Raw genomic sequence first — 22112 nt, 5'->3', positions numbered from 1 at the left:
AGAAGCACATAACCGAAACATCCTGTTTATGTGAAAACTTGGTGTACTATGCTTAACTTTTATGTAAAAAAAATATATATATCTGTATGTAAGTAAATATCAGAAAAGCTTTTGTAAAATTATTTTTCTGATCCTAGTTATACATACAGTATGTAAATAAGTGTTGTGATGATAGTAGGTAAACCATGAAAGATTGAGAGTTAATCCCAAAATCTCTATGTTCACAACAATAAATGAAATAAACCTGTGTAAAGTTTCAGGAATTTTATTGTTGTACAGTAATTTTTCAACAAAAGGGATTGACATTTTCTAACTGTACAATTTCTTTAACAATCTAGCAGTCATAGAATTGTCCTGATGTTGTTCTTGGTCGAATTGCATCAATAATCTCAATACGTTTTGGATCCCACACACAATCTTCTTCCAGACCGCTGGGAACCATGCCGCATTGAGGAGGACACCAAGCAGTGTCGTATCCATTACGATGCCAGGTTTTCTGCATGGGGTGACCCTGGCGATCGATTTTCTTTACTCTCCCCACATTGACTTTCACTCTTATAACAACTCTCTGGTGCTCAGGCAGATGCAGGGGATATCTACTGGCCTTATTAAGATCTCGACTGAGGTACACACCTGGCCCTAACATGCCAGTTGCAGATTGTTGAAAGCCATATTTCATGATGTTGGCAGCAGCTAATTGGGAAGTGCCATGATACATGCGGTACACTTTTCCATTTGTAGGTTCTGTATAGCTTGCGAGACAGGGAACCCCTGGACCCAAATCATATTCAGCCCACATGATGATGTTCACAGAAGTATATTCAGATCACTGTATTTGGTTAAAAAGAAAATTTTAAGATATATAAATAGTGTGGAAAAATCACCAATCAAGGCAAAACAACAGCATGATGAACATTTTATGCTGGGACAGATTTTTTTTTTTTTAAATAAAAGAGCACAATGTTATTTCTGGAAATTGTCTATTTAAAACAAAAACGATTTTGAGTTATACAGTGAAATGGACGTGTCTCATGCCGACAGAATGGTGCCAATAAAATTTTCCAGGAAGGAGCACCAGTCTTACCAGTGAAAAAAGTTAGTCTGGCACTGGCTAGTTAGTCTGGTAAATAAAAAGTATTTTGTTGGATTACCCTCCTTTCTTAATTTACAAACCACAAACTACTATAGCTCAGTGTGCTGGTGAATAAATGTGGTTCAATCTTTACCATACCAAATAAAACAAAAATTAGAATCCTAAATAAATACATACAATTAAATATAACAAATAATTTATTTTATTATTTTATTTTGCTCTACACTGTAACATATTTATTGCATACTTATCAGTATTTTACTAGTAATTGGGGTACCCATAAAATACTGTAAAATTATCATTAAACAGTTGTAAATATATATATATATATATATATATATATATACTTGTCTGGTTTGACTGAGCATAAAAGCTTAAAATTACGATGTAGTTGCTATAAAATGAGCGCCAAAAAATACTGTAAAATAAACAAGGAAATATTTGCTCATTGCTTACCTCAGGAATGCCACGGTTATTCTGACTGAGCTGCTACGGGCAGTGGGGTAATAAAGGAAACCTACAAGGGGTGTGTACTTATGTTGCTAAGCCATTTGACTTTTTTTGTTAGATTCTTTTTTCTTTTTTACTTTCTGTGTATACCTGTTTTGAGGAATAATAATGTAACTTTTTTACTATTCTATTTAACATGAATTCTAGTTAAATAGGCAGAGTTAAAAAAAATCTAACCACAAAAATTTGTTATAAAGTACTTGACTAAAATTACATAATTCTGCATACATAAACAAAAACAGTGTTAAGATTTCGATAAAATTAATAGACTTCAATGTCTTTTTTATCCAAGTGTGTCTGATTAAAATGATGAATGTAAAACAAATAAAAAGTAAAAGTAAAAGATCAATTTTATATTTATCTGATTATCTGTCCACTTGTTTGAAAGAAACATCTTCTCTTTCATTTCTTCAGACAGTGCAATGGTGTGGTTTGGCTGTTTTGTTTTGTTTTTATAACATTTTCTAGTTTAAAATATTTTCATATACATATCTAGATTAACACACAGCTTAGTTTTATGTATCATTGTACTATACCACAACTTAAGTTACAGGCTGACTTAAACATTAAATAGTCAAGGAATTGTAATAATGTATGTGGATGGATTATATCAATAATTTTATTATGTCTGGTTTCCCACACGCAGTTTCCTTCTAGGCCACTTCCCAACCATGCCATATCCAGGAGGACACCAAGCAGTGTCATACCTTTAATCATACAGGTTTTTTTTTAACACAGCATAATGCATTATCTGTATATACTGTACCTGTTTTGAGGAATAATAATGTAGCTTTTTTACTATCCTGTTCATTATAAATGCTAGTTAAATAGGCAGAGTTTTAAATCTTAATAAATTTATTTATTATTCCAATATTGCACAAAATATTGTTTTTATTTATTGTGTATTGACTTAGATCTTAAGTATTTTTTAATTTGGAAAAAAAATACCACAAACCACAAAAATAAAGCTTCCTTAAGTCATAACGTTTTTGACTAAACGGACATAATGCTGCATACATAAACCAAACAGTGTTAAGATTTTAATAAAATAAATAGATTTTAATGGATTATTTGGGCCATGTGTCTCTGATTAAATTATTAAAATAAAAAAGAAAGACAGTAAAAGTAAAAGATACATTTGATGTTATTTTGATTCTCTGTCATCCTGTTTGAGAGAATCAGTTTCACTTTCATTTCTTCAGGCTGTCATTTGCAAGGGTGTGGTATGACATTCACCAGTATCTGCATTCATTTGAGTTGATCATTATGGCAAAACTGCATAGTTTGCTTTACATTAGTTAAGCTTTTATAATAAATGTATCAAAATCACCGTATACAGACATACCTAGATTAACACACTGCTTAGTTCTATGTATTATTGTACCACATCTTAAGTCACAGACTGACTAAAACATCAAATTCTCATGAAAAAGTCCTTATGTATGTGGATGAATTATCAATTATTTTATTATGTCTTGTTTACCACACACAGTTTCCTTCAGGCCACTTCAAACCAAGCCATAACCAGGAGGATAACCAAGCAGTGTAATACCTATAATCATACAGGTCATCATCATTCAATCAATCTTTTTTTTTTTTTTTTTTACACAGCATAATGCACTTTCTGTATACTGAAGGCCTATACCTGTTTTGAAGAATAATAATGTTTTTTACTATCCTGTTCCGGGTTTTTTATTTAATCATACATAAACCAAACAGTGTTAAGATCTTTTTTTTGCTCAAAAGTTTCTGATTTAGGTGGTGCAAAAGCACAATTTTAAGTGTATTAATTATACTTCTATGTGCTAAAGTGGAACAACTTTAAGTCCACTTAAAAAAAAGTATATTAAAATATATGACTGTGTGTGCACTAGTAATTTTTTTTACTGTAGTACAAATACATGAGTAATATAAAAGCTGTTATACTTCTCCAAATACTAAAAAAAAAATACACTTTGTGGTTAAAAAAATATATACCTTTATTATATCGTCCAGTACACACAGTCTTAGGATAATTTACAAATAATGCATTTTCTACACTATAAGGTTTTTGAAAAACATTACATCAGCTATTATGAGGCCAATTTTATTCATGAGTTCAACAGATTTAATTTGTACAAGGTTACAAAAAAACAGTACAGTAGTTTTTGTGTTCAACAAAATGTCAGGTTGTCTCACAAACACTCAAACAAAAATTTAAACTGTTGTCTGAACCAAGACAGACATAAGTATTAGAATATACAGGTACAGTATTAGTTCAAACCTGCTGCACTGATTCTGTTGTAGCTGTTAGAGACTCTAAAAACAGGCCGAGAGCTACGGAGCATAATACCAGAGGTGAAGTACATAAGAATTAGCAACAACACATTAGACAATACATTCATTAGTTTAAAGTATGTACTTAATTACAAACTACCTAACAAAAACCATGAAATTTACCATATGCCAATCATAATAAAATAATGATATGAACTAATGCAAGCAACAATGCAGCTTCCAGCCATGAATTTAAACTAGAAGCGGAGGACTGGGGACCAGTCAGAAAACAGGCAGTCTGATATTGCCCCTAATCTCTGGTTTGCTGGAATAGTGGCAGAGTTCTAACACCGCTGCAGTTTGTGCAAGTGTAGCTTTATGATACTGAGCACACAGAAGAGACAGAGTTCAAACACGTGAATGACCTTGAACATGCAAAAGTGAGTTTCAGCGCGCGCACATGGGAGAGTAGTGCACAAAATATAAATAAGCATGTAGTACATATAAATAAGTACATTCAAATTTAACTGAAAATATACTGAGACTGCCGTATATTAACATTTGTATTCTAATGTATACTTCCTGTACATTGTTACAATTATTATTTTGAGCATATTAAAACAAAATTGAAAAGCAAACTTTAAATAAGTGTGCTTTGGAAATTACACAGACCTTTTACTATAAGTTACTTTTGCTTTATATTTTTGTAAAGTGTACTACAAACAATTATTTTGAAGTACAGAGCAGTATGAATGAATGTGGGAATTTCTGATTAAAATGATAAAAGTAAAAAAGATAAAAAGTCAAAGATAAATTTGATAATATTTTGATTATCTGTCCACTTGTTTGAGAAAACCACAGTTTCTGTTTCATTTCTTTAGTCAGTCGTTTGCAAGGGTGTGGTTTGATTTTTAAATGTGGTTTTCTATTTTAAAATATTTTTTTAAGATGAAGAAGAAAAAGCTTTTTTAATTAAATGTTGCTTGAAAAAATGTATTCTAGCTTTGTTTACTGGTTTTCTGCAAAGATCCATCTTAGGTTAATTCCTATTGTTGTACAATCCTATCCAAATCAATTCTATGCATTTCTTTGCACAGTTTGCTTTACTGATTTACTGATTTATATGATTGATATGTTTCAGCTTCCTATTCTTAAACAACTATGTCAGAAGACAAACACAGACGTGAAAAGATTTTTTTTTTTGCATATTTATCACTTAAATTGAATTTGTCTGACAAAGTAAAATGCTGCAATATTTAAGCAACATACTGTTCTGTGATCTAAACAAATTCAAGAACTCATGACAAACAAAGTAACTGAGAGGTTACAAAACCATTTCTAAAGCTTTGGGACTCCAGTGAATCATTATCCACAAATAAGAAAACTTGGTGAACCTTTCTAGGAGTGGCTGGCCTAAGAAAAATTACTCCAAGCACAACGACAACTCCTCCAGGAGCTCATAAAAGAACCCAGAACAAAAAAAAACTACAGGCCTCACTTTCCTCAGTCAAGGTAAGTGTTCATGATTCAGCAATAAGAAAGAGACTCTGTAAAAATGGCATCCATGTGCGAGTGCCAAGGAAAAAGCCATTGCTAACCAAGAAGAACACAAAGCCTTGTCCCACATTTGCCAAAAAACACCTGGATTATTCCTAAGCTCTTTTGGCAAATATTCTGTGGACAGGTGAAACAAAAGTTAAACCTTTTGGAAAGAAATGTGTCCTATTACAGTACATCTTGTGTAAACCTAACACGGCATTTCATAAAAATAACATCATACCAAGAGTCAAACATGGTGGTAGTGTGAAAATAAAATTTCTTAGTTTAAACAGGACTTCATGTCTTGGGTCTTAGTATTAACTAGAAGTTTTTACTAATGACTCTAATGACTAATGAATTATTTACAGTTATAAATTCATAATATTTTTGAAGGTATTTGATTCACTTAGTAATAGTAATAGAAGACCTGCATGATGCACTGAATGCTTTTTCCCACAATGAGTAAACTTATGTAATCCCTCTGTGTGTACAGTAGCTACAGTATACTATTAAGGTATACTTTTGACAGAAAGTAATAAATTCTCATGAAGATTTCAGAAAGCACCAGTTTAGTTAGTATGGACTAAAAATATACTTCTGTGATGAGAAATGATGGACTGGAACTTCACTTTAGTCAAGGGAAATACTTCTGCAGATAAATGTTGAGAAAGACGTACTTTTATGTAAAAACTAGTATTAAATAATTTCCAGGTTATAAACTTAAGAGATGTAACTTGTTGTGGCAAATTTGCTGTGAACTGTGCCAATCTTCCAAACAAATAACTACTCAAATACTGAAATAGCAAAAGAGTTTATTGTAGCCAAAAGTAAATGGACAGCACTGGACCAGCCAGACAAAAGACAAACAGACACGATTCTGCAAAGTTGTCTCTCCCTCACCTTCTCCAACTTCCCTAATTTTACATGGTTTATATACTTTCATTTAACAATTACATCATTGTTTGCTCCTCCCTAAGTCAAGAAATTACTTAATATTCATGAGATGTACGCTAATTTTGCTTAGGTTAGATTGATATAGTACCTTCCAATTACATAATCTCTTCTTCTTCCTTTATTTTTTTTTTTCATCTTATATTTATTCAAGTCTGGGCCTAAGAAGTCTTATGCTCTCTTTTTTTGGAGAAAATTTGGCTTGTTCCTTTTTTCTTGACCAGACCATTGACCACTGCTGGTGACTCGGGTTTTGTTGAAGCTGCAATTTTTCTAAATCTTCCACACCAAAATGTGTAAGTGTTCTATTTTTATTATATTTGATTATTTTTATTATTCCCATCACAGTATATTTTATCTAATTTGTCTTTAACTGTCCGTTATGTATTTTTTACCTGTATAGAGATTATTTGTCTATTAGTACTTTAATAATTGCCTTCCCAATCGACCAGGTACTGGGTGCCCCTGCCCCGAGGCCGCGAATCAAGGATTCGTCGCACGGTGTAGGCGGGACCGCCGTCAATGATTTGGGGAGGAGGAGCGAACCAGAGGTGAAGTGATGAAGGGTTTTAGCTGTGAAGTATGGAAGACTGGGTGGATCCGGAGCGCCGCAGGCAGCTGGAGCCGGTAGGTGACAGGGTTAATCCGTAAAGTGATGCGGTATGGTCCGTTGAACCTTGGTGATAACTTTCTTGACTCGGTGTGCAGATGGAGGTTTTTAGTTGATAACCATACCTTGTCACCTACGTGGTACAAACGTCCCGGCGGGTGTCGGCAAGCGAATCGCGCCATCCAGCGAGCCAACACCAGCTACGAACGACGTAGCTGGTGTTGGCTCGCTGGATGGCGCGATTCGCTTGGTTCCATATCCGCCGACACCTACGGACCAACTGTTGGGCCGATGGTACGTCAACCTCCGGTTCTTGATGGTTGAACATGGGAGGATGGAAACCATGGCACACCTCAAATGGGCTTAGGTTGGTGGCTGAGGAGACGTGGAGGTTGTGGGACAGTTCGGCCCATTTGAGGTAGCGGGCCCAGGAGCGCTGGCGATCGGAAACGAAACATCTCAGGTAGCGCTCCAGTTGTTGGTTGGTCCGTTCCGTCTGACCATTAGTCTGGGGGTGGTAACCGGATGACAGAATACAGGTGGAATTGATCAGACGGCAGAAGGCCTTCCAGAACCGGGCTGTGAACTGGGGCCCCCTGTCCGAGACGATGTCCTTTGGGAACCCATGCAGTCGCACTACGTGTTCCAAAATCAATTCCGCTGTGTCTTTTGCTAAGGGGAGTCCGGCTAGGGCCATCAGGTGCACGGCCTTGGAGAACCGATCAACGATGGTTAATATGGTGTTCTTACCCTCTGAAACCGGCAGGCCTGTGATGAAATCAAGGGCGATGTGCGTCCAGGGCCGTCGAGGAACTGGGAGTGGTTGGAGTTCTCCTGGAGCTGGTTGATTTGTGTCCTTTGCCCTGGCGCACACCGGGCACGCCTGAACGAACTCGCGGACGTCTCTCCTCAAGGAGGGCCACCAGAATGCCCGTTGAATGAACGATAGGGTTCGTCAAGCCCCAGAATGTCCGGCGATGATGGACGAATGCCCCCATTGGAGAACCTCCGCTCGTAGATGTTGGGGCACGTGAAGCCTGTGCCTGGCGGACCCTGGTCTCCAAATCCCAGTGGAGGGGTGCGAGGATTCGAGATGGATGGATGACAGGCACGGGTTCCGCCCGGGGGAGATCGTCCTCATACTGGCGTGATAGGGCGTCGGCTTTGGTGTTCTTCGACCTCGGGCGGTAAGAAAGATGAAAATTATATTGTTCAAAAAATAGCGCCCACCGTGCCTGCCATGGATTGAGCTGTTTAAGGTTCTTGGTTAAGGGGCCCACTTTATGCCCCCGATAGTCGACACATGGGCGAAGTTCGCCCCCTTTTTTCTTGACGAAGAAGAACCCCGCGGCGGCAGGCGAGGTGGAGGGCCGGATGGTTCCCTGACGGAGGGCGTTGGTGACGTATTCCTCCATCGCCTGCATCTTCGAGGTGGATAACGAGTAGAGATGGCCGCGGGGAGGGACGGAACCCGGCTGAAGTTCTATCGCCAGGTTGTATGGGCGATGAGGCGGGAGGTGGGTAGCGCGTCTCTTGCAGAAAACCTCAGCCAAGTCCCGATAGGCGACGGGAATGGCGTTGGTGTCGACGTCGGGGGCCTCGGACTCCCTGGAACACGTCCCAGTCCGTGCCTGTAGGCAGAGTTCGGCGCAGGTCGGCCCCCACTGGAGAATCCGGTTCTGGGTCCACAAAATGATCGGGTCGTGCTGTAGCAGCCAGGGATAGCCGAGGATGATGGGCGGTGATGAGATGGATGTTAGGTGGAATTGGATCTGCTCCTGGTGCTGGTCTATGGCAAGCGTGATGGGTTGGGTCTGATGGGTGATAGGGCTGGATGATAAGGGCCGACCGTCGACCAAAGTGATTTTTACCGGCTGGGATAACGCCTCAGTCCTCACCCCCAAATCTTTGGCATAATTAGAGTCAATGAAGTTACCCGCGGCACCGGAGTCGATGAACGCGGTGCTTCGAACTCGTTTGTGGCCAATTTGGAAGTTTACCTGAACCGTGAAGCGTGAGATGGTGGCGTCGATTGTGGAGGAGAGGTGGAGGGGGCCCGGTGAGTCTCTCCTTTCACTCACCGGGGCTGCGCGTTTCCCGGGCGAATTGGACAGATAGCTCGGTGGTGCGCCACCGACCCACAGTAGGCACACAGCCCCTCTCGATACCGTCGTTCGCGTTCCGCCACGGTCAGGGAGGCGCGTCCTAATTGCATGGGTTCCCCGGCTCCGGTGTCAACCACGGCAGGAGGTGGAGATCCGACAGATCCAGTAGTGGAGGTGGTGAGAGCAGTAGGTGGTCGTGGTGTGGTGTAGGAGAAGGTGGGTGCAGGCGGCAGGGTCCTAGGGGCTGGCTTCGGGCGAGAGAGGATGCGTTGATCGATACGGAGGGCGAGCTGGATCATCCCCTCCAGGGTAGCAGGAAGCTCTCGCCCGGCGAGCTCGTCTTTGATGCGTGGAGCCAGTCCCTCGTAGAAGGATGTCCGGAGCGCGGCATCTCCCCAGTCGGTCTGCACAGCGAGGGTCCGGAACTCAGCAGCGTACCGGCTCACGGACGATCCTCCCTGCCGCAGATGGTAGAGTTTGGTGTCGGTCTCCACCTCGCCCGCTGGGTGTTCGAACGTGAGTCTGAGTTGGCGGGTGAACTCATTGTATGAGTGCGCGGTATCTGAATCCGCCCGGAGAACTGCCGTGGCCCACTCAGCTGCCTGCCCGGATAGCAACGAGACCAGAAGCGCGATGCGTAGCCGATCGGTGGAGTACCTGGTGGCATTAAACTCAAACACCAGATCAAGCGCTGTTAAAAACACATTACACTTCCCGTCCGTGCCGTCCAATTTATCCGGAAGTGCCAAAAATACATCAGAAGGAGGGGTGGGGGGTTGGTGCGCCGCGACGGGAGACCAGCTAGCCGCGCTATCCACAGCCGCCCGAAGATCCGCGTTCTCCTGCCGGAGCTCCGCAACCTCGCGGCGCAGGGCCGCAACGTCTTGGAGGTCCCGGCGAGATTAGCGATCTCCCCGGTTAGCGTGTTGATAAGCTTGGCGTGCTGATCAACCACATCGCAGAGGTGCGCTTAATCCGCTGGGTTCACCGCGGAAGGCTCAGTCATTCTGTCAAGAACTAACCTGAGATGACCAGAAGACGTAGCTTTAGCGGTTAGCCCTTTGTAGCGTGAATGGTAAACCCAAACGCGGAAGAACACGAGTAGGCAGGATAATCACGCTTTTAGTCTAAGGACTCTCACAAATGGGGAGCAAGGGAAAGAAACAATCTAACCCGCGTCCTATAGATACACACTCGATCAGGAATTGAAACCAAAAAGGTGAGTACTCACAGTTAGATGTCGGATTCCGACCTGGCATCGGCGAAACTCAATGACTGAGCGAGGTGCTATGGTTTGTTTACCACTTTTATACTTCCTGGTTTGCGACCACTTAACTTCCGGGTCCTAGTGCCGGTCGCGTTCCGAGTGTGCATGACAATAATATGTTCTGGTTATTCATTTTGATTATACTTTAAACATATTTCTATACCTAAGTGATTATTTTAATGATTTTAACCTTATATATCAACTAGTTTAATTTTTTTGTTTTTTTGTTTAATATATTTTGATTATTATAGCATAAATATTGAGCTTAAAGATTAATTTAATCAAATTAAATCAACTAATTAATCATGTTTGTTAATCTTTATTTTTCATTTATCTACTGTTCCCATATTATGGTTAGTTTAAGACAATCACATTAATCTGATCATTGGCATGATTATTTGTATTGCTAGTTTTGAACCTACACTACTAAAATCAAGATTACATTACATGATTACATGCATGCATAAATAGTAGATTATTATTGTGTATATTAGTTTAATTTGGTAAAGTAACGGTTAATTTTATTTGTAGTATGTTGCAGTACAGTATGCTTTGTTTTGTTATATTTCTTTTAATATGTGCAAAGTGCACATATTAGTGCATTTGTCCAGATTTTTTTATTGGGCCCATGTTTACTAAAATTCTCTTTTTTGTTCTAGTTCGCAACTTCTCATCTGAGTTTCCTTCTTTCTGGGAGCAGGTGGTTACACCGTCCCTTACTCAAACCGCCACAATTTGCATCTGATTAGTGCTCTGATGGGCATACTGTAGTTCGCCACCTGGAAATTGTGATTGCTGAGATTGAGGCTCTCTCTCCACCAAGGTGTCCTCCAGTGCGACCTACAGGCCTACGGGTGTTTCACCACCCGGTGATAACACTCCTGCTTCTCCCCTATCTTCACCCAGCCTCAGCCTCAATCCCACCTCTCCAGTCCATTATCCCCATTCTTCTGAGGATGATGGTACTGCTGAAGATCAGTGATTATGATTTATGTTGTTTTTCTGCTTTTAAAAGCAGAAGTTTGGCTCTTTGCGCTTTGTGTCCCAATTAAAGCAGAACCGAAAGTTTATTTTTATATTTTGGATTACTGCCTGCATTTTCTGTATTTTCCCCTCCAATAAAGTTCCTTAATTTCTTGCACTCTGTGTGTACGGGTTGTTTTTGGGTCACACTTTGCATATTTTTTCCTAATTATCATTACCCAACTATCATTAATCAACATAAGAGTAAATATGATAATAAAATCGTAGTAAATATTATTAGTATTATTATTACAGATTATGACAGTATACATTTTTTTTTATCTAAAACAACTCAGGAATTTTAAGTACAAGTAAATGTTGGTTATATGAAATGTAGCATTTAGTGTAGAGTTGCATGACCAAATTTCGACCAGTTTAGTTTTCAGACAGATGGCCTTACAAATGCCTCTTGTATACAGAGGAGTTGATAGACAACTCAATGACTGCAAAGTGCCCAGATCCTATAGCTGCAAAAGAAGCCCAAATCATCACCCTTTCAGTGGGTATGAGGTGTTTCTGCTGAAATGCTGTTTGTTTTTCACCAAACATGGTGCTGTGCATTAATGCCAAACAACTCCACTTTGGTCTCATTTGTCCATTGAACATTGTTCCAGGAGCCTTGTGGTTTGTTTAGATGTGGTTTTGCGAAACTCAGTTGTGATTCCATGTTTTTTTTAGATAGAAGGGGTTTCTGTTATGTATATATGTATGTATATAAAGTGTATTATATAATATTATATAAACATCCTGTTTGTTTGAAAACTTGGTGTACTATGCTTAACCTCTATGTAAAAACAAATATCTTTACAGAAGTAAATATCAGACAAGCACAAGCTAGTTATACAGTATGTAAATAACTGTTCTGATGATAATAGGTTAACCATAAAAGATTGAGAGTTTATCCCCAAATCTCTATGTTCACAACAGGAATGTTATTGTTGTACAAAAGTGATTTACATTTTCTAACTGTACAATTTCTATAACAATCTAGCAGTCATAGAATGGTCCTGATGTTGTTCTTGTTTGAATTGCATCAATAATCTCAATGCGTCTTGGATCCCACACACAATCTTCTTCCAGAACACTTGGAACCATGCTGCAATTTAGGAGGACACCAAGCAGTGTCGTACCAAGCAGTACTTTCACTCTTATAACAACTCTCTGGTGCTCAGGCAGACCTAGGATATTTACTGGCCTTATTAAGATCTCTGCTGAGGTACACACCTGGCCCTAACATGCCATTTGCAGATTGTTGAAAGACATTTTTCATGATGTTGGCAGCAGCATATTAGGAAGTGCCATGATACATTCGGTACACTTTTTTTATCTGTAGGTTCTGTATAGCTTGCGAGACAGGTAACCCTTGGACCCAAATCATATTCAGCCAACACAGAAGTATATTCGGATCACTGTATTCAGTCAAAAAGAACATTTTAAAATATTTGTATAGAATCACACAATCCTTGATTCCACAGTTCTTCTTCATAATAAATAAAAAATAATAATTTTCCCAGAATAAAATGTTTATTATGCTGTTGTTCTGCCTTGATGTTTAATGTTTGCAGTCCAGTCTACGTTGTGTTTTTAATGTTCTGGCAGTGGAGTTATAAATGATACACAAAAGAATGTCTGTTTTATTTTTATCTTTCCGGTATATGTCCTGTTTCCTTTCTTATCTAATACTAAACTAACTACCACACCCCAGTAAATACAGTGCTGTGTGCTGGTGACAGAAATGGAGCTCATTACCTTTCAAAAGAGTTTTTGTGATTTTCTAACCTGATACTTCGCTTTAAATCACTCCAACCAAAGTTAGACATATTAACTAAGAAACTAAGTTGCGATTTAAATTAAGTATTGCGAAAATTCTGATGCCTTAGAATGCCTTAAAATATTTAGAAGCATCAGGAGTGTTTAACAGGTTAGTTTAGGTGTCAGGTTTTGCATTATTGTACTATTACTGTATCACTGAGTAAACACACACACATACATACACACATTCTTCTCTCTCTCTCTCTCTCTCTCTCTCTCACACACACACATCTGCTACTTTTACATACAGTATGAGGTAAAAACATCCATCTTGAGGTGCCTTATAGGTTACTCCAGCTGTCCGTTATTTGATGTCATGCGTATTATTAAGTAAGCCTGCATTACTCTGATAATAGCGTGTTATAAACCTCATACTGTACATACTGACAATCGTGATACACCCATATAAACAAAAAGGTAAGTCATTGTTATCTTATGATTCATGGCACATTTACACAAGCCAAAGGCTGAAGAAATGAAAGTGTAAGTGAAGTTGTCCTCAACAGCTGGATGTTTTGAAAAAAAATCGAATGATTATATATTTTATTTTACAATCAGACCAGATCATTTCTAGCCTTATTTAAATGCTTATTGTTTGGTTTATAATTAAAATTTGTAAATGCATGTCAGAGCTGCAAAAACTGTGTTTAGTGCAAAGATCAAGACCCATAAAAAGCTGTCTTTGTATATAATCACTGACCTTCTATGTTAAAAGACAGAAAGGAATGTTTTAAAAGCTAGGAAGTTTTTAGTTCTTTTATTAATCTGCAGTCATTTTCAGACTTAAAACTTTGACAGTGTTGATTTTATTTTTAAGAAAGTCAGAAATTCCAACAACAATTTAGCGATCATAGAATCGTCCTGATGTTGTTCTTGGACGAATTATATCAATAACATGAATACGTCTTGGATCCCACACAGAATCTTCTTCCAGACCACTTCGAACCATGCCACATCCAGGAGGACACCAAGCAGTGTCGTACCCATGATCATGCCAGGTTTTCTGCAGTGGGTGACCCTGGTAATCAATTTTCTTCACTTTGCCAACATTGACTTTCACCCTTATAACAACTCTCTGGTTCTCAGGCAGGTCCAAAGGGTATCTACTGGCCTTATCAAGATCTCGACTGAGGTACACACCACGCCCTAACATGCCATCTGCAGATTGTTTGAAGCCACTTATCATGATTTGAGCAGCAGCCTGTACAGAGGTACCATGATACATTCGGTACACTCTCCCCTCTTCAGGTTCTGACCAGCTTTGAAGACAGGGCACTCCTGGACCCAAATCATCTTCAACCCACATGGTGATGTTACCAGAAGTGTATTTAGTATAGGCAACTGAGGAAAAGTAAAATTTGAGCATGATTAAATTGTGGGTAAAAATTAGTTAAATAAAAAAAAGTTACATTAGATGTTAGGTCATGAAGAAACTGAGATCATTCTAAAGTGGCATTACAATGATAGGATTAGTATTGTTTTAAGTACAAGTTTATCATAGAAGTCTCATTACAGTTTAATACAAACATGATATATCATTCTGCGATTATGTAGGTAGAATTAGCATAGAGTTATGTAGTTACTATGCTGTAAAATAAGCACCATAAAAATTCTCTAAAATAAACAAGGAAGGTATTTTCTCATTGCTTACCTCTGGAATGACACCATTATTCTGACTGAGCTGCTACGGGAAGTGGGGTAGTAAAGGAAACCAACACGGGGTGTGTTCTTATGTTGCTGAGCCATTTGTTAGACTTTAACTTTTGGTTGTTAGATTCTTTTTTACTTTCTGTAAATACCTGTTCTGAGGAATAATAATGTAACTTTTTCTACTATCCTATTTATCATAACTTAGAGTTTAAAAAAAAAAAAAAATCAACCGACAAAAATACGTTATAAAGTGTGTCTGATTAAAATGATGAATGTAAAACAGATAAAAAGGAAAAGATTAAATTTATATTTATCTGATTACCTGTTCACTTGTTTAAAAGAAACATGTTCTCTTTTATTTTTTTCCGACAGTTGTTTGCAATGGTTCGGTATGACATTTTTTATTATCTAGGTATCTAAATTATCTAGTTTAAAATATTTTTATATACATACCTATATTAACACACAGCTTAGTTCTATGTATCATTGTACTATACCACAACTTAAGTTACAGGCTGACTTAAACATCAAATAGTCAAGGAATTGTAATGTATGTGGATGGATTATATCAATAACTTTATTATGTTTTATTTCCCACACACAGTATTCTTCCAGGCCACTTCAAACCATGCCATATCCAGGAGGACACCAATCTTTTTACTATCCTGTTCATTATAAATGCTAGTTAAAAAGGCAGAGTTTAAAATCTTAATACATTTATTTATTTTTCCAATATTGCACAAAATCGTGTTTTTATTTATTGTGTATTGACTTAGATCTTATTAATACATTTTTTACAAATCAAAACACAAAAATAAAGCTTCCTCAAGTCAAAGTTTTTGACTAAACTGACATAATGCTGCATACTTAAACCAAACAGTGTTAAGATTTTAAGAAAATGAATAGATTTTAATGGAATCTTTGGGCTATGTGTCTATGATTAAATGATTAAAATAGAAAAGAAAGACAGTAAAAGTAAAATATGCATTTGATATTGTAAGGATTTCTTGAATTTTGGTAGACTCCCTTTTGTCTACTCAATGCACAGCCTGTATTGTGCTTGTCCCACCTGGAGTCCAGGGAACCCCTCAATGAAACACCCACAAGTCAGTGCTCAGTGAGATGTTAAAAGTTTACTGAGGAAGACAGGACTATATATATGCACATACACACAAAAGGTACCAAAAGAAGGGGTGCAGGAGTGGGTACAGCTGGTCTGGTTGTAATGTTGTGTGGAATGTTTATAAAAGATAACGTGGGAAGAACAGAACAGTTCTGCAATTATGAGCTCTTAGGAGTTTTACGACCCTGAACATAGATTATACTAAGGAATGTGTTCGCGGATAGCGGATGTGTCAAGGTCAAAGAAAGAAAACACTCTGTTCTCATGCACACATAATATCATGAAACACACTAGAAATGAAATATTCCCTACAATTCCCCCCTTTTATTTATAAGAAACATCGTATCATAAGACATCATAAAACTCAGAGCTTTCCAGAAGTCGCCGGCAGATAATAGGTCATCGGACACGGCACAGGAACATAACCTGAAACATACTTATACAAAAGATTTTGCACACAGCGAAGAATGCACAGACCAAAGAGACATAACCGGTCTGACTCATAAATACAGTAACTACTAGTGAACTATTGCCTTTCTTGACGCTACAGTGCTTAGAGTGCGGGCACGCCCAATCTGCACATCACCAGGAAAAGCACAGTAATAGCAGAAGTGAAGATGTCCTGTGGCATCCCAAGACGATCCCTCTGTGTCACGTCACCTCCTCTAGGTCACGTCACCCCCTCTGTCTCACATCATAGGTTGGTCATCACTGCAGCACGTCTTTAGTCCAGGAAACAAAAAATCACAGAGAAAGAGAGATAATAATACACAAGCATTTATTCATCTTTTGATCTCACGCCGACAGGACATCACTTCAGCCTAGTACTGTAGCATGGATCCACCGTGGAAAAAGATCAGTTAAGACAGCAGTTCGAGTGATTGCGATTATTTTTGCTGGTCCGTCATCTCCTAGTTTTCTGGGGGTCAAAGATTTTACCAGAACAGTATCTCCTACATTAAAAGGATGTGTTGTTGTTGTTTTTTTGTTTTTTTTTGAGGGTATTGGAGTCACATGAGCAATTTGTTCATAATGTTTGGTTAGAGTATCTATTAGAGCAGCAGAATATTCAGCAATATGTAAATCAAGATCAGTTGTTCCTATCGCGGGTTTGTCTTTCCTCCATGTGGTGACATGTGCATGTCTTTTCTTGGTGTCATTATCATTTCAGCTAGAACAGCAGGTAACAGATGAATGCAGCATTTACTCCCCATAGTTTGCATTGCTTTAGTCAATTTTTCTTTCAATGTCCTATTTGTTCTTTCTACCATACATCAGGTATTGTGAATGATAAAGAATGTGAAAATGCTAGGACAGTGAAAGATATTTACACAAATTCTGTGTTACCTGTGATGTTCCTTTATCTGAGTCAATAGCATGAGGCACGCCATAACAAAGTATTTCTTTCGCTTGGACTCGAGTCACCACCTTTGCATTCTGTCGAGCACACGGGAAAGCTTCCACCCACCTTGAAAACGTGTCGACCAAAATGGGTCACATGCAGGCATATGCGTAAAATCAATTTGCTTTCTGCAAACGGAGCAGTAGGTAACGGAAGACTTTCGTGTTTACCAAAACTCTTTGTTACGTTACTCTGAGCACACACCTAGCACCTAGATATTAATGAATCAATTGTTCCAAGCATAGCTATGCAAAAGTGTTTTTTCATATCTTACTTAACCCCCCTTCCACGATGTGTACCACCGTGGAACTCGCGGTGTACCCACTGTGGAACACAAGAAATGGAAGACAATGAGACGGCAGGCACAAACGACCATCAGCACAATACCATAAACCATCAGAAGCAACGTAGGCACCTTGAGCTTGCCAAAAAGAAGAATCATTCGGCGTGGCTGAAGCTTGTAAAGACAATAACTCTAACTCGGGAATCAAAGAGCTAGCAAGAAAGTGTATTTATCAGATCAGAATCAGAGTCAGGAAAGAAAATCTGTTTTCGGGCCGCTTCTTTAGCAATACGATCAGCTACCAAATTACCTGACACTTTCATAGAGTCACCAGAGGAATGAGCATTAGTTTTTTTTTACAATAGCGAGAGTACTAGGTAGATGGCATGAATCTATTAAATCCTGAACAAGAGAAGAATGAGAAATAGGCCTACCCTCAACAGAACGAAAACCCCTGGATTGCCAGATGCGGCGAAGTCGTGAGCAATACCAAAATCATAACAAGAATCAATGTATATAGTGACAACTTCTCCTTCAGAAAGAACACACGCACGGGTTAGAGCAAAAAGTTCCGCTGCCTGAGCAGACAAGAAAGGGAGAGAGTAAGCTTCAATGGTTATATCTGGCAGAGCAAACACAGCATAACCACAGAGAAATTTCCCATCATGCGGTTTTGAACAGGAACCATCTACAAACAGAGTGTTACCAGTTGTTAATGGAGTAGAAGACAGATCAGGACGTATACTCGTGAAGTGAACAATCTCTGAGCAGTGGTCATGATCTGAATCTACTAGCATGTCGTCCTGTGCATTGATCAAGCGTGCCAGAGCATATCCGAGGGTGTCAAAAGAAGAGGTGGATTTTATCTCTAAGTTACTTGTGGAACAAAGCATAATCTTATACCCAGACCGTCTATAAGCCGTTATGTTTTGTGTTTGAAGGTTCTGTAGCACTTGTTTAACCTGATGTGGAAAATATAAAAATTAAAGGATGAGAGAACAATCTTCTCAGCAACTTGTACCATCAGCGCACAGACGGCCACAGCCCTGAGATAGGCGGGCAAACCGTCATCTGAAGTTTTAGATAAGAAAGCACTTGGTCTGATCAGAAATAGTGGCTAATTCGCAGACAGCAGGCGAAGCGGCGGACACCAGTAAATCATCTGCGTATAAAAGGACAACAGAATCAGTGGGGAGAGTTAGATCACCAAGTGCATCTTACTACAGCCGAAAAAACAGCAGGCGAGTCAAAAAATCCTTGCGGAAGACGAGACCAGGTGAACTGATGCCCCCTGTGGGTGAAGCTGAACAATGACTGTGTCTGCTCTTCCACAGGAACACTGAAGAAGGCAGAGCAAAGGTCAATAAACGAGAAATGCGAATGATGACATGGTACAGTATAGAGAAGACAATGGACAGCACATCAGGCACGACAGTTGCAACAGGGATAATTATGTCATTTATTTTTCTTGTGTAAATCTTGTATAAATCTCCATGTACTGTACCATCAGCTTTTGGTAACAGGTGTGTTATAAAAACTGACACATGGTTTAACAACACCCTGCTCGAGCAGTGAGCTTCAAATTTCCTCTATTAATGAGGCCTTGGCCTCGAAGAGTGGATATTGTTTGATGTGCACAGGTTGCGAGTGTTTTAATTTAGCTTTATAAGGAACACAGTGTACTAACCCCACTTCGTCCTTGTGTTCAGCCCACAGACTGCTTGGCACACATTCACGGGTAGCAGGAAGAGAGCTGTTCTGTGAAGAAAGGAAGCAATTATTTATGTACACGCATATTTGTGAGGTGGGAGAAAGGAACTGAATCAGGCACTTCAACAGTGAGTTTCGTGCCAGAAAAAGTCAAGGACGTGTAGTCCGCTCATTAAATCGCAACCTAACAGATTAAAAGGAGAATCAGGCATACATGGAACCATCTATACACGATTCTATAAATGGCAACTCATTAACCTGAGATGAGTCGAAAGTACAAAGTAACATTGCATGGCTGGGACTCTGTGGGCATCCCTATGCATCATATACTCCCACCTGCATCCCTGAGAAGGGATTGGGTCTATATTGCTGTTTTTGTAGTTGTTCCACTCGCTGCAGCAGCTGCTGGGAAGGATTAGGAGAAAACACCTCATTAGAATCGTGCCACTGACCATCATTCAATTGGTTATGTTTTGTCCACCATGTCCCTCATCTCGGGCCTTCTTGTGACATTTATGAGCCCAATGACCTTCTTTATTACAATAATGACAATTACCAGATCTACGGGGGTGCACTCTGACCCTACAGACCTCCTCTACCACTTCCACGGCCTCCTCTACCTCCTCTACCCCCCTTTTTTCCACCGCTGTATACTTTACTTTCCACAGACAGACATGCCACTTGTTTGATTTATATAATACTATCATCTTCCGTTGTTCTCACATGTTACCTAATCTCGCCTACAACAGTCATTGTAGAACGATCTGACAATTAACTCTTTAAAATTTTCATGATTTCTGGTCGACAATTTTTCAAGAAGATGGTAAGGAAAAGTGGGTTAGGGTTTTCCTTAGACAGGGGCATACCACCCAAAAGGGTTCAGGTCTCTCTGAACCTCTCGAGAAACTTGGACGTAATCTTTTCTTGTCTACAATTAGTTACCTGTGACAGATTCTGACTAGCTTGTTGACATGCGAGAAGATTGGCATCTTTTAAGCGTTTCATAACCTCATTAGAATTACCCCAAAGAAAGTCATATTCTTTTTTTTTTTTGTACTCCCTTGTCTACATCTTAAATTCAATCAAAAAGGTCAATTTGTCTGTTTTAGGGTCTAAGCATTTTACCATTTTTAGCTAATCAGCCTCATCGTACCCATCTCCCAAAACCGATTGCAAAATAAAGCGATAAGCTAAAAGTGCCTAGAAGGTTTTATCAGCATATCAACAAAATGCAAAGGTTTGTTGGGAGAAGGGAGCAGCTTAATAATGTCCTTCAGTGCACTTAAACTGCGGTGGAAGGATTTTTAGACCCTTTGGTCCTATGGAAAAAAGCAAACACAGTGTTTTCTTGTCGAGGGTTGGGGCGAGACCTCACATACACACCTCACCTACATCATCCGGGTTATCATAATGGTTCATCCTCACTATCAGTATCCTCGGGATCATTCGAAAAAGGGCTGTTAGGAGTTCATCCCGACACCCTCTTGGGAGTCTTTTCCTTTCCAGGGGAACACCCTTCCAGCCAAGCTCCCCTTGCTTCCTCAGCGATAGAGCAGCTCGCAGGTGAGCATGCGTTTGTGGGTACGGGGGAGACAGGCACCTCAAAAGGATTGGTGGGATTCAAATGAGGATAGATTTTCTCATTAATTGGTTGGTTAGATGCTGATGTTACCGTGTCAGCATAATATGGGAGAGGGATCGGAAAGGTTGAGTAAATGGGAATAAAAATTGTGATAATGGTTCAGTCCACCCTGATAAATTATCGAACCAAGGTGTGGTAAAGTAAGTAAGTCCACACCTATTCATCCAGTCGCGCGGAACCTCTTTTGGGTCCGGCTTTGAATAAGTAGTTGTGTTCTTATTACCTATTTTATAAATGTGAAATAACCCGCGACAAAAAGAACCAATATCTTTAACAAACAACACACAATACTTCAACAAAGACAACAAAAGCGTGCTACAAAGACAACAACAAAGAGCGAGCAACAAAATACTGCTTCGACACTATGCTTCAGTTCCAGGAACTTTTTTAGAAGCGAGCATGCTAAATAGGTGTAAAAGCAACAAGACAACCCCCCCAACAAGAATATATATATATACACAGAGGAGTTCATAGACAACTCAATGACTGCAAAGTGCCCAGATCCTATGGCTGCAAAAAGAAGCCCAAATCATCACCCCTTCAGTGGGTATGAGGTGTTTCTGCTGAAATGCTGTTTGTTTTTCACCAAACATGGTGCTGTGCATTAAGGCCAAACAACTCCACTTTGGTCTCATTTGTCCATTGAACATTGTTCCAGGAGCCTTGTGGTTAGTTCAGATGCGGTTTTGTAAACCTCAGTTGTGATTCCATGTTCTTTTTAGATAGAAGAGGTTTCTTCAGGCAGCCGTTCCAAGCAAACTGGGTCTGAGATGTAGCTCTTTTTTCTTTTATGTATTTCTCTGAACAGTCTGATCTTGAGGTGAACGTGCTGGGGAGTCCACTCAAGGGAAGATTGACAACTGTTTGGAAATAATTAAATAGACCAACTAACCGCCGAAACCTCTGCTTTTATAAAGGTCTGTACAATGGCTGATTATCAATTTAACAAGGGCTGATGATTACTAGCACCTGGTTGCGAATTACCCTCTTAAATCCTGTAGAAGCAGTAAGGGTGTACTTGGTACTGCTGAGTACTGGGTGTACTTGGTATGACTGAGTTAGGCTGTGCTTTGAATAATTTACACACACACACACACTTCTCTCTCTATTAATATGTTACTTTTACATACAGTATG

At 39.4% G+C, this 22112-nt stretch overlaps 1 protein-coding gene across 1 annotated transcript in view; it reads right to left on the bottom strand.

Moving 5' to 3' along the window:
* Nucleotides 1-249: 249 nt before the first annotated feature.
* The window catches only part of gig2e (grass carp reovirus (GCRV)-induced gene 2e), a 34003-nt gene continuing 12140 nt past the window's right edge, over nt 250-22112 (bottom strand). Inside the window, exons 5-9 of the mRNA XM_053478264.1 lie at nt 15320-15331; nt 14046-14507; nt 13086-13095; nt 7026-7045; nt 250-744 (exon numbers count right to left, since the gene is read on the bottom strand). Coding sequence (XP_053334239.1) covers nt 335-744; nt 7026-7045; nt 13086-13095; nt 14046-14507; nt 15320-15331 — 914 coding nt within the window. The 3' untranslated portion in view covers nt 250-334. The remainder of the gene's footprint in view (nt 745-7025; nt 7046-13085; nt 13096-14045; nt 14508-15319; nt 15332-22112) is intronic.

Source organism: Clarias gariepinus, chromosome 19 (genome assembly GCF_024256425.1).
Source record: "Clarias gariepinus isolate MV-2021 ecotype Netherlands chromosome 19, CGAR_prim_01v2, whole genome shotgun sequence".
Lineage (NCBI taxonomy): Eukaryota > Metazoa > Chordata > Actinopteri > Siluriformes > Clariidae > Clarias > Clarias gariepinus.
The sequence above is the reverse complement of the archived record's forward strand: the minus strand, read 5'-3'. Positions and strand labels throughout refer to the sequence as shown.